The sequence below is a fragment of the Pelophylax lessonae genome (genome assembly GCF_965119305.1).
Source record: "Pelophylax lessonae genome assembly, chromosome: 11".
NCBI lineage: Eukaryota > Metazoa > Chordata > Amphibia > Anura > Ranidae > Pelophylax > Pelophylax lessonae.
Window position 1 is genome coordinate 16836970 of NC_138778.1, and position 13834 is coordinate 16850803.

The window sequence follows — 13834 nt, forward strand, 5'->3', positions numbered from 1 at the left end:
TATGGGCAGGCCCAGGGAGTCACGGTCGTAACACCACTGGTTGCTACACGTCAGGCGGCTCTAGAAACCAGTGGCTAATAGAGTCTCAGAAGGAGGGGGAAGCCAGTGGCGTCACTAGGGTTGGTGTCACCCGGTGCGGTAACTCATGGTGTCACCCCAACCCCTTTTAATAATGTGTTTTTTTTTAACTAATGTAACTCGTAAATCATAGCTCCCATATAACACTAAATGTAATGGAATACAGTTACTTCACATGACTGACACTGTCTCTTGAGAGAGTGAGGGCTCTTTCACACGGGCGATCCGATCAGATCCGCCTGTCAGTTTTTTAGGCGGATCTGATCGGATCCTCCATGCATCTCTATGGGGCAGCAGGTGTCAGCGGAGACACCTCCGCTGACACCCACTGCCATCCACATCCGATCCTGTGCAGAGATGTATAGTAACGAAGTAGAACTACTTAAGTACTGTACTTAAGTACCGAAATGCGGTATCTGTACTTTCCTAGAGTAGAATTTTTTTCTCCTACTTCTACTTTTACTTCACTACATTTTTTCGATGATTTTGATACTTCTACTCAAGTATTTTTTTTTTTGTGCTGCATAGTTACTCGTTACTTTTAAAAAAATTACCACTGCCAGAACAGTAGATGGCAGGTTGCATAAAGCTCACAAAAATGTGTATAATGTCATTTGTAAATCAGTGCATACGAAAATAAAGGCTTTGTATAATAAAAGCTGCTATACCAAATCTTTCCAATAAAAAGAAAATATGAAACAAACAAATAAATGGTGCTACAGCGCTTAAAGTGCATCAAGAAACTACTAACAAACACAGGTTAATCATTTGAATAAATCATTTGAAATAATAAAAAACAATATGATGTTCAAACTTTTGACTTCTTTCTTTAATAACTACATAACACAGTACTTGTACTTCTACTTTCAGTACTTGAGTAGAATTTTTTTTTCAAAACTACTGGTACTTTTTACTTTTAGTACTTAAGTAGCAAATTTTTTGAAAAAACTACTTGCAATACTTAAGTAAAAAAAATGTTGAATACTTTAGTACTTCTACTTAAGTAACTTTTTCTGCGAGCACTTCCACTTCTACTCAAGTAATTTTTTGATCGAGCACTTGTACTTTTACTCAAGTAGAAATTTCGAGTACTTTATACAAGTCTGATCCTGTGCGTGAAATCTGGACGGATGGAAACCCTATTTTTCCATCCGTTCAGGGATCGGATCGGAAGATTGCAGAGAGGCGGTCCACTCTCATCCGATCCACCATAGAGAGCAGCGGGAGCTGTGACACCTCCCTCTCCGCACTGCAAGCGGAGACGGAGCCGTCATCCGCCGGCTCAGCGGGGATCGGCGGATCGATCCTCGCTGAGCAGCACGGATCCGCCTACGGAGGCGGACCGTGTGAAAGAGCCCTGAGAGCCTGCCAGACTGGTTGATGTGTTTTTTGTTTGGACTACTTTATAGACTGTAGATATATATATATATATATATATATATATATATATATATATTTAGCCTGCTCTGTTTCCCCCTTGTTGCAGTTTGTTACTCTATTTTTGCAGTGGAGACAGTGCTGAACTGGAAAGCTTCTCCAACAGAGGAGGAGCAACAAGCATTTTGGGGGAGACCAGGGATGAAGGAGGACTGCAACTGGCTGCATTGGCAGCTGTACTCTGTGAAAGGCTGCAACCACTACATGGGACTTGACTACATTGCTGGATGGAGTGGAGAGAGCTGTGTGCAGAGCAGCAGAGCCCACTGAAAATCTGTCTTTGGTGGGCCAAGTCCAGGCTGGACTTCTGGGGAGTGGAGAGACCATTGCCAAAAGTAGGGCTGCAGCCTGCATGCAATGCAGATAGAAGAGTTTTTTGCTGAGTGGTTACTGAGTCAGAGTCTGTCACTGTGCTAGCCTGCCTGTGCATTAGGGACAGACACTGACTGACAATTAATTGCACCAGGCAGTGCCACCAGATCAATTATTAAATTGCACTAAGTTCACATCACCCGGCCTGGCCGCCCGCGGCACATGACACTCACCTCCTCTCCTAGCGTTGACGTCACCGCAACTGGCTCCGCCCCCGCCCGCTCTGCCTGAACGTGAGGGCAGAGAGTGAGGGAGGGAGGGGAGGCTCAGGGCGCGCGGCCCGGCCCAGAGGAGGCGGAGCAAAGAAGTCCAGCCCAGGCACTGGCTGGCAGCAGACTGAGTGACACACTCACTGTCTGACACAGTACGTCTCTCTCTCTGTACTAGTATGAGGCAGCGGCGATGCGATGCCGGCCCGGCGGCGGCGGCGGCGGCCCGCACAGTAAGAGAATAGAGAGGCAGAGAGCGGTGTCACCCTCCACCCGGCGGACACCCGGGTGCGGCCCGCCCCCCCCGCACCCGGCTCGTGACGCCTCTGGGGGAAGCCAATATTTTGCTGCCCCCCTGCAAAGTGCCGCCCTAGGCCTGGGCCTTGTTGGCCTAGGCCAAAATACATCACTGCACACAGGGTCCCAGAGACAGCAGAACAAAAGTGAACTGGATAGGAGGAGTGGCGGGGGCAGCATACAGAGGAACCAATCTCCTCCATTTTCCTCCTGCAGCTACAGAAAGAAAAAGGAGGACAGTGATTTCTCTACATGCTGCCCCCGCCGCCCCTCCTATCCAGGTGTACAGGGGAGCCGCACAGGCCCCTGGAGCATGGGGCCGGTTGCAATTGCAACCCCTCCAACCCCTGTAGTTATGCCCCTGGTGGGAGCCCCTCATAATGGGCGCAGAAGGTGTACGGACCCGGAAACTCAGCACAGGGATGGTGGGAACCCCTCATAATGGGCACAGCAGGTGTACAGACCCGGGAACTCAGCACAGGGATGGTGGGAACCCCTCATAATGGGCACAGCAGGTGTACAGACCCGGGAACTCAGCACAGGGATGGTGGGAACCCCTCATAATGGGCACAGCAGGTGTACAGACCCGGGAACTCAGCACAGGGATGGTGGGAACCCCTCATAATGGGCACAGTAGGTGTACAGACCCGGAAACTCAGCACAGGGATGGTTGGAACCCCTCATAATGGGCACAGCAGGTGTACAGACCAAGAAACTCAGCACAAGGATGGTTGGAACCCCCTTATAATGGGCACAGCGGGTGTACAGACCCAGGAACTCAGCACAGGGATGGTGGGAACCCCTCATAATGGGCACAGCAGGTGTACAGACCAAGGAACTCAGCACAGGGATGGTGGGAAACCTTCATAATGGGCACAGCAGGTGTAGAGACCTGGGAACTAAGCACAGAGATGGTGGGAACCCCTCATAATGGGCACAGCAGGTGTACAGACCTGGGAACTCAGCACAGGCAACAGCACAGGACTCTTTGTTGCAACAGGAATAACTCAAGGCTCAGTTTGAATTCTATTTATATATGCACTTCAAATAGTCCTGACTGGATAAAGCCAATACCTGTTATCCCCATCAATATTTTTTTGTCCCTATAGTCTGCATCTGATCTCCAGATGAAGATTTCTATTCATAACCTATAGTACAGTGTGAAGCCTAATGGGAAACACATCCTTGGTACTTTCTGAGATTTTTTCTCTCACTCAGCTTATTAGTTCACAATTGTACTTATTATTCCAGCACTGTAGGACATTGATTCATCAGCTGATCCAGAGCCACACATTGCATGTGTTTTTAATGTTTGGGTGAAGACACCGATCACTATATTTCTATGGCATTAAGTGTATTGTTTGTAATTGCACCATTTCCATTACATTAAATATTTTTCTACACCATCAGAAAGTCTTAGATCCTGCTTATTAACCACTTGTGTGCCTAGGTTAGGATTCCTGTCCTAGTCTCACTCTTCTTGTACGATGGTGGAAACCCCTCATAATGAGCACAGCAAGTGTACAGACCTGGGAACTCAGTATAGGGATGGTGGGAACCCCTCATAATGGGCACAGCAGGTGTACAGACCCAGAAACTCAGCACAGGGATGGAGGGAACCCCTCATAATGGGCACAGCAGGTGTACAGACCTGAGAACTCAGCACAGGGATGGTGGGAACCCCTTATAATGGACACAGCAGGTGTACAGACCCGGGAACTCAGTATAGGGATGGAGGGAACCCCTCATAATGGACACAGCAGGTGTACAGACCCGGTAACTTAGCACAGGAATGGTGGGAACCCCTCATAATGGGTAAAGCAGGTGTACAGACCCAGGAACTCAGCACAGGGATGGTGGGAAACCAATGGAGTCTCTGAGAAATAGAAGAGGTTGTAAGGAGATTTAACTTTACAGGATCAAGTACTGAAGTATCAGTTTTTGGAGGACGACCCTTTAAAATAATTAATTTAGCCACAATAAAATGGAGAGATTTACAGGGGTCTCCCAGTGATGAACTGATAATGACAGACCCTTTTACAACAATAAGAGCAAGGCGGTTGGAATGCATGACAAGCGCCATCACCCTTTTAACAGCAGTGCATGCAATACAAACCTTTGCCTACTGCTCCCCCTAGTGGCTGTTTGGGAAGTGACAATGGAGTGCGTAACAGCTGCTGTTACCCCCTTGGATCTGGTGCGCACAGGTATTGTGAACATTATTCAACTATTTATTAAGCATTCAAAAAGGCTTTGGGGTTGATTTACTAAAGGCAAATAGACTGTGCACTTTACGAGGGCAGCTTCCCCATAGATTAGTAAATGAGGTGAAGCTCTGCTAAGCATTTTTGCTTGCACGTGATTGGATGATGGAAGTCAGCAAAGCTTCCTGCCCAGGACAATTTTCAGCTTTCAACGCTGTCACATTTTTTAATGATAGTTGCACGGTCATGCAACACTGTATCCATATTAAATTTTTTATCTTTTTTTTTTTTTTACACAAATACAGCTTTCTTTTGGTGGTATTTAATCACCAAATATCTATCTATATATATATATATATATATATATATATACATACACACACACACACATATATATATATATATATAAAAAGACCGAAAATTGTGAAAAAAAAAAGTTTTTGTTAGTTTCTGTTATAACATTTGCGAAACAAAAAACAACAACCTTTCTTCATAAATTTAGGCCAAATTTATACTGCTATATTACTTTGGGGAGAATAAGCCAAATCAGTGAATATTATTTAGTCTGTAGGAAGGTCTGCAAACTACGGTATATACAGTATATCTAAAATTGATCAATCCTGAGGACCCGAAAGTACCAGGACAGTACAAATACGCCCCAAATGACCCCTTTTTTTGAAAGTAGACAGTCCAAAGTATTTAGTAAGAGTATAGAGTCAGTGTTCATATCCAAAAGGGTGAAACCAGAGAGAATGTCCATATATTAAGGAGATCCTCTATGAGTGGTAAATGGGACAGTCACCAGCTCCCAATCACAAAGCCTCTTACAAGATCATACTGACCCTCATTACAAAGGTCAATATAGACAGCAACTCCTATGCACAGCAAATGAGGCCGTTAGGGCGGCACAGTGGTGTAGTGGTTAGCACTTTCACCTAGCAGCAAGAGGGTCGCTGGTTCGAATCAAGTTTGCATGTTCTCCCTGTGCCTGCGTGGGTTTCCTCCGGGTACTCCGGTTTCCTCCCACACTCCAAAGACATGCTGGTAGGTTAATTGGATCCTGTATAAAATTGGCCCTACTATGTATGTATGAATGTGAGTTAGGGACCTTAGATTGTAAGCTCCTTGAGGGCAGGGACTGATGTCAATGTGTAATGTATATGTAAAGCGCTGCGTAAATTGACAGCGCTATATAAGTACCTGAAAATAATAAATAATAATAGGTCCTCTATAATGCTCCAAGTGGTGTCATCGAGTTAGGGAAAAACACCTCTCATAGTGCAGTATATTCAAAATAATTTATTGTAGAGAAGTATAGCAACTTACATTTAAAATGGTAATTAACAGCACATCAGTAGCTTGCAAGCAGATGTGTTCTATCCACAAACGTTGGTTACCAACCAACAAGATGGGCGCTGCATCCTTCGCCTGTGTATACATCACACGTCGTTGGCTCCTTCCTACGCGTTTCATCACTAGATGATGTCGTTAGGGGTGACCCCTGACGACATCATCTAGTGATTAAACGCATAGGGAGGAGCCAATGATGTGTGACGTATACACAGGCGGAGGACGCGGCAGCTATCTTGTTGGTTGGTAACCAGCGTTGATGGATACCCTGACGATTGGTTGATTGATGAATTGGTGATGACCCCTGACGACTATGGTGGCATTATCAAATCATAGGTCAATCAGCCCCTGATAACGTCGGGGTGACCCCTGACGATGTCATCTAGTGATGAAACGCGTAGGGAGGGGCCAACAACCTGTGACGTATACACAGACGGAGGACGCGGCAGCCATCTTGTTGGTTGGTAACCAGCGTTGGTGGATACCCTGACGGTTGGTTGATTGATGAATTGGTGATGACCCCTGATGACTATGGTGGCATTATCAAATCGGAGGTCAATCAGCCACAGCTCAAGGAACCTTTGGCAACCTCTGGAGGAACCCTGGTTGAGAATGGCTGAATTTGAGAATGGCTAAACCCCTATCCCATCAGTGTTCCACTTTAGAGATGTCCCTTCACCTCCAGCAGAAAGTGAGAGAAAAGCTCTCCAAAGTGAGGTAAGTTCTGTCAGCTGCAACTGGAACACGTTTCCACTTTGGAATATTTTCCCTACATCCCTAGCAGGGGAGATATCTGAAAATTATTTTAAGAGTTCTTCTGGGGTAAAAAGGTTGAGAATGGCTGGTCTGATCCATCAAATATAGGCAAAAACATTTCGATTTTAAATATACTTTATTTTGTTTTCAATTCAGATTTTACTTTTCTCTAGCTTATATGGGTCTTATTAAATTCCCGGCAAGACATGTTATTTTTGGATAACCTTTTAATGACTGATAATGTCGCCGTTTGACTTTAGTTGGTATAGACTTCATGCATGCAAGAACTTCACATGCAATCAAAATGGAGCAGTGGAATTATCAAACATGGAAGGAACATTTTTCTTGATGGTGTCTCTTTCTTGACTCAAATAACTGTTGCCTGTGGGATCTCCGCCGGCTTCAAAGAGTCAGAGAAGTCACTTTGGCTCTTCTTCCCTTCCACCATGCGGCAAGGCCTTTGCATACCGAGGATTTCCCTCACCATGTCCCGAAACCGGCGGCTCACAAAACAGTACAGGAAGAAATTGACGGCTGTGTTCAGGAGGGCCAACATATTCCCGATGTCCAAGGCCAGGTGGACCCTCCAGTCCTTGTGGACCGAAGACACGTACATGTGAATGATGATGACGATGGTCCTGGGCGCCCAGAGAACGGCAAAGACGGTGGTGATGCCCATAAGGATGGCCGTGGTCTTGCCAATGCGGACCCGGTACCTCTTGGATTCGGACTTCCTCCTGAGCCTCAGAATGATTACTGTGTTGGTGAGGAGGAAAATGGTACATGGGATGAAATAAATTATAAAGCAGTGGACCCACTTGAGCAATCGATCCAACAACCCCGGAGCTCGGGGGTCCCTCCAAACGTCGCTCCACCAGTAGAATGGAATTCCGGTCACAAAAGAGGAGAGGAACACGGTCATAATTACTTTGCGGGTGCGTTCTGGGTAGGAAAGGGAGCGATACTGCAGCGGGTGACAAAGAGCCACGTATCGGTCAACTGTGAGGATGACTGTGATCCAGATGGAGGCGTGATTGGATGAAAACTCAAGGACGCTGACCATGTGGATGAAGGCATTAGGCACCTTGCGATGGAGGATGGCCGTCTGCAGAATGAAGCCTACAAAGATGATGAAGATCTGGGTCAGGATGTCGGAGGTAGTAAGGGCCAGGAGGTAGCAGTAGGACGACTTCTTGGTCCTGGATGCCAACTTAGAGAGGGCCACAGCTGTCAAGATGTTGACTGTTGGAAGGAAACAAAAGACAAATAGGTTCACTGTACATACTTGTGACTTTTGTTTATGTTAAAGAGAACCTGTCAGCATAGAAATATGAGAACTGAAATTCTTTGAAAATTAGGGGCTTATATCCTAAACTTTGTTGCACAAATGAGCATATACAGGAATGAGCATATACAGTTAGGGTAGTGTAAAGCCACCTGATAGTTGTCCCATCAGTGGCGTAGCGTAGGTTGTCAGCTCCCGGGGCAAGGCAAGTAATTTGCGCCCCCTAACTCGCGGGATTTTAGCACTCGAGTCTCTTCCACTAGATTAGTTAAAGAAACCCTTACCCCCTAAGCACATGTATTGTTTGTTATGAAAATACTGATGTAATTAAAGTAAAATGCATCTAAATACAAGTTTGAATGACCAGCGTGCCCCCTTTCAATGCAGAGAGACCAGCGTGCCCCCTTTCAATGCAGAATGACCAGCGTGCCCCCTTTCAATGCAGAATGACCAGCGTGCCTCCTTTCAATGCAGAATGACCAGCGTGCCCCCATTCAATGCAGAATGACCAGCGTGCCCCCTTTCAATGCAGAATGACCAGCGTGCCCCCATTCAATGCAGAATGACCAGCGTGCCCCCTTTCAATGCAGAGAGAACAGCGTGCCCCCATTCAATGCAGAGAGACCAGAGTGCCCCCTTTCAATGCAGAGAGACCAGCGTGCCCCCTTTTATGTCATAGTCAGACAGACAGAGTGACACTGCGGATGCGCCCCCCCCAGATGTTGCGCCCGGTGCGGCCCGCCCCCCCTGCACCCCCCACGCTATGCCACTGTGTCCCATACCCACCAAGTAATAAAGAATGCATTCCATGGCCCAGAAACATGCACCCTCAAAATGAAAGTCAGCACTAACTGCTTCCATTTTTCTATCACCTTATTCATCACCCCCTAGGCGAAACGATTAGTTAACCTGTGCAGTGGGCTGGTGGACCCAATGCGAGGGTAAAGATTTTTCTTACCCAGACTTCAACTTTAGGAAGTTCACATTTCAAATGCGTGTCAATGCATTCACACGTCTCCGTCTCCCCAAGACTCTGAGACCAGTGCATCCCTTCACCCAATCCCTTTCCACCTCCCCCCCTCCTCTGCAGTGGTAAGTTGCTAGGACCACCGGCTAGGGCTAGGGTGCCACTTTGATGGAGTCATTTGATTTTGAGGGGCCACTCTCATAAGGTTAACTGATGTAAGAGATATGCTCATGGGGGCAGTTGATATAATGGGGCACTCTGATGGGATCAATTGATGTAAAGGGACACTCTGCTAGGGGCAATTGAAGAAAAGGGATAATATGATAGGGGCAATTGAAGAAAAGGGACACTGTGATAGGGGAAATTGAAGAAGAGGGACACTCTTATAGGGGCAATTGAAGAAAGGGGGCATGCTGATGGGGGCAATTGATGAAAGGGGGCACTCTGATGGGGGCAATTGATGAAAGGGGGCACTCTGATGTGGGCAATTGATGTAGTGGGCACTCTGATGGGGCAATTGATGTAGGGGGCACTCTGATGAAGAAAATGGTTTAAGGGGGCACTCTGATGGGTGTAGTTGATGTAAGAGGGCATTTTGATGAGTGCAATTGATGTAAGGGGCACTCTGATGGGACAATTGATGTAAGGGGGCACTCTGATGGGGGCTATTAATGAAAGGAGACACTCTGATGGGGCAATTGATGTAGGGGGCACTCTGATGGAGAAAATGGTTTAAGGGGGCACTCTGATGGGGGTAGTTGATGTAAGAGAGCATTTTAATGAGTGTAATTGATGTAAGGGCCACTCTGATGGGGCAATTGATGTAAGGGGGCACTCTGATGGGGCAACTGATGTAAGGGGGCTCCCTGGTGGAGGCAATTCGTGTAATGGGGCACTTAAATAAAGGGGACCCTCTGATAGGGGTAATTGAAGATGAGGGACACTCTGATATGTGCAATTGAAGAAAGAGGGTACTCTGATGGGGGCAATTGAAGAAAAGGGATAATATGATATAGGGGCAATTGAAGAAAAGGGACACTGTGATAGGGGAAATTGAAGAAGAGGGACACTCTTATAGGGACAATTGAAGAAAGGGGGCATGCTGATGGGGGCAATTGATGAAAGGGGGCACTCTGATGGGGGCAATTGATGAAAGGGGGCACTCTGATGGGGGCAATTGATGTAGTGGGCACTCTGATGGGGCAATTGATGTAGGGGGCACTCTGATGAAGAAAATGGTTTAAGGGGGCACTCTGATGGGTGTAGTTGATGTAAGAGGGCATTTTGATGAGTGCAATTGATGTAAGGGGCACTCTGATGGGACAATTGATGTAAGGGGGCACTCTGATGGGGCAACTGATGTAAGGGGGCTCCCTGGTGGAGGCAATTCGTGTAATGGGGCACTTAAATAAAGGGGACCCTCTGATAGGGGTAATTGAAGATGAGGGACACTCTGATATGTGCAATTGAAGAAAGAGGGTACTCTGATGGGGGCAATTGAAGAAAAGGGATAATATGATATAGGGGCAATTGAAGAAAAGGGACACTGTGATAGGGGAAATTGAAGAAGAGGGACACTCTTATAGGGACAATTGAAGAAAGGGGGCATGCTGATGGGGGCAATTGATGAAAGGGGGCACTCTGATGGGGGCAATTGATGAAAGGGGGCACTCTGATGGGGGCAATTGATGTAGTGGGCACTCTGATGGGGCAATTGATGTAGGGGGCACTCTGATGAAGAAAATGGTTTAAGGGGGCACTCTGATGGGTGTAGTTGATGTAAGAGGGCATTTTGATGAGTGCAATTGATGTAAGGGGCACTCTGATGGGACAATTGATGTAAGGGGGCACTCTGATGGGGGCTATTAATGAAAGGAGACACTCTGATGGGGCAATTGATGTAGGGGGCACTCTGATGGAGAAAATGGTTTAAGGGGGCACTCTGATGGGGGTAGTTGATGTAAGAGAGCATTTTAATGAGTGTAATTGATGTAAGGGCCACTCTGAAGGGGCAATTGATGTAAGGGGGCACTCTGATGGGGCAACTGATGTAAGGGGGCTCCCTGGTGGAGGCAATTTGTGTAATGGGGCACTTAAATAAAGGGGACCCTCTGATAGGGGTAATTGAAGATGAGGGACACTCTGATATGTGCAATTGAAGAAAGAGGGCACTCCGATGGGGGCAATTGAAGAAAGGGGAAACTCTGATGGGGGCAATTGATGAAAGGGGGCACTCTGATAGAAGCAACTGATGCAATGGGGCACTCTGACAAAGGCAATTGATGTAGGGGGCACTCTTATGGGGGCTATTAATGAAAGGGGGTACTCTGATGGGGGCAGTTGATGTAGCGGGGGCACTCTGATGGAGAAAATGGTTTAAGGGGGCACTCTGATGGGGGTAGTTGATGTACAAGGGCATTTTGATGAGTGCAATTGATGTAAGGGCCACTCTGATGGGGCAATTGATGTAAGGGGGCTCCCTGGTGGAGGCAAATGACGTAATGGGGCACTCTGATAAAGGCAATTGATGCACTCTGATGGAGGCTAGTTCGGGGGCAGTTGATGTAAGCTGGCATTCTGATGGGGAATCAATGTAAGAGGGCACTCTGATGGGGGTAGTTGATTTAAGGGGGCATCCTGATGTAGGCGGTACTCTGATGGAGGCTATTGATGAAAGGCGGCACCCTAATAGGGGTAGTTGGTTTAAAGGGGCATTCCGATGAGGGCAATTGATGTAGGTGGCATTCTGATGGAGGCTATTAATGAAAGGAGGTACTTTGATGGGGGCATTTGATGTAAGTGGGCACTCTGATTGGAAAATTGATGTAAGACGGCATTCTGATGGGGGTAGTTGATTTAAGGGGGCATTCTGATGAGGGCAATTGATGTAGGGGGCTCTGTAATGGAGGCAATTGATGAAAGCGGTCACCCTGATGGGGGCAGTTGACGTAAGGGGGCAATCTGATGAGGCAATTGATGTAAGGGGGGCTCTGATAAGGACATAAAGACATAATTATAGTCTTAGAAAATGGTTGTGTGCTTTTTAGAGTACAGCAACTACACAGCACAGGGGACACTGGCATTGGCTGCGTTGGAAAAAGAAAAGATGTTTGCAGCAGGCAACGACCTTTATAACAGCTGAAAATGACACGCAGCCAATTAGTGTAAGATGTATGTGTGTGTCCAAGCAGTAACATCAACGACTCCTCTCCAGCTGTCTACCACCGCGTCCGCAGAATGAAAAATTATTTACGGTGCTCTGACATAGACCAATTCCCTGCTCAGTGCTCAAAGTCACGTCTTCCAACATTCACTATGGAGATGCAGCTATGGCACAATCTCAATGTTCCCTAAAGCAAATACACACACTGATAACCCAATGCACAACGCTAGGTGCCCGATAGAAAATAGTAAGCAATGTATGGCCGCAGGCCAGCTGACGTCTGCCGCCACATGTACCTGAATTCTCTAAAAGAACGCAAAAATGCGCAATGGCTATCTTAGGCTCAGTTGTCATCTAGGCATTCTGAATCACCGCAAATCACGGGACACCCGTGCAATCCCGGCACTTCCAATGGCACCCCAAATGCGGCGCGATTTTGCCTCAATTGTCGCCCAACGAATTGCGGTAAAATCGCACAAAACAGAATTGTGGGATGCCTGTCGTCCAAAAGAAATTCCTGTACTGGAGCCTCAGTGTTTTGAAGGTGCTTTTATTATTATTATTATTATTATTATTATTATATAGGATTTATATAGTGCCGACAGATTACGCAGCGCTTTACAACTTGAGGGTAGACAGTGCAAATACAATACACTTTGATACAGTAGGAATCAGAGGACCATGCTCATTAGAGCTTACAATCTAAGAGGGACGGTCAAGAGATACAAGAGGTAATAACTGTGGGGGATGGGCTGATGGAGAAAATAAGAGTACATATTATTATTATATAGTATTTATATAGCGCCGACAGTTTACGCAGCGCTACATGGTGCTTTCACACCAGCGCAATCTGTGTTGTGTTTGGAAATTTTTTACGCAATGAAGAAACCTCTTGGCCCCACCGCCACCACAACACAAAGTATGATCTAAAATCGAATATTTTAATATAATCTAAAAAAATCTAAAAGGAAGCACCACTTACGTCATACGTCGCTTCCTCCTAACGGCCTTAAAGGGTCCATTTTTTTTCTTGCTGAAAAAAAAATGAAATTTTTTTTTCTTGCTTAAAAAAAAAATGAAATTTTTTTCTTGCTGAAAAAAAATGAAATTTTTTTTTTCTTGCTGAAAAAAATACTCTTTTTTTTTTTTTTTAACTTTTAAGGGTAGATGTGAAATACAATAGAGAGGACCTGTCCTGCTTATTTCTATTACAAGGGATGTTTTTACATTCCTTGTAATAGGAATAAAAGTGATCAAAAAAAAATTTTTTTTTTTAAAGCGACAGTGTAAAAATAAAAAATAAAAGGTAAAATAAAAAAAAATAAAATAAAAAAAGTTTAAAGCTCTCCGTCCGTTCGAGCTCACGTGCAGAAGCGAGCGCATATGCAAGTCGCGTCCACATATGTAAACGGTTATGCTTAAAGCGGAGTTCCGGACACAAAATCAAGCCTGTAGATTTTATGGCATCCGCTTCCTTATCCTTACCTGAGCAATAATTGGATATTCCCGGCCTTTTTTTTTTTTTTACTTACCTTATTAGAGAGCATAATATACTCACCTTACCATCCACTTCCTCCTCCTCGGCCGCGTGGCCCGCGCCGTCACTTCCTGTCCCGCAATGTGTCCTAGGAGCTCTTACTCGTGGCTCCCAGGATGCAATGGGCAGTGACGAAGGCGGCCGGCCGCTCCTCTCATCGCATAATTTCCAAACAGGAA

The 13834-nt window shown here is 46.1% G+C and overlaps 1 protein-coding gene across 1 annotated transcript in view; it reads right to left on the reverse strand.

The window, feature by feature from the left end:
* Nucleotides 1–6860: 6860 nt before the first annotated feature.
* GPR142 (G protein-coupled receptor 142) overlaps nt 6861–13834 on the reverse strand; it is a 51698-nt gene continuing 44724 nt past the window's right edge. The window contains exon 4 of the mRNA XM_082272523.1: nt 6861–7945. Coding sequence (XP_082128649.1) covers nt 7071–7945 — 875 coding nt within the window. The 3' untranslated portion in view covers nt 6861–7070. The remainder of the gene's footprint in view (nt 7946–13834) is intronic.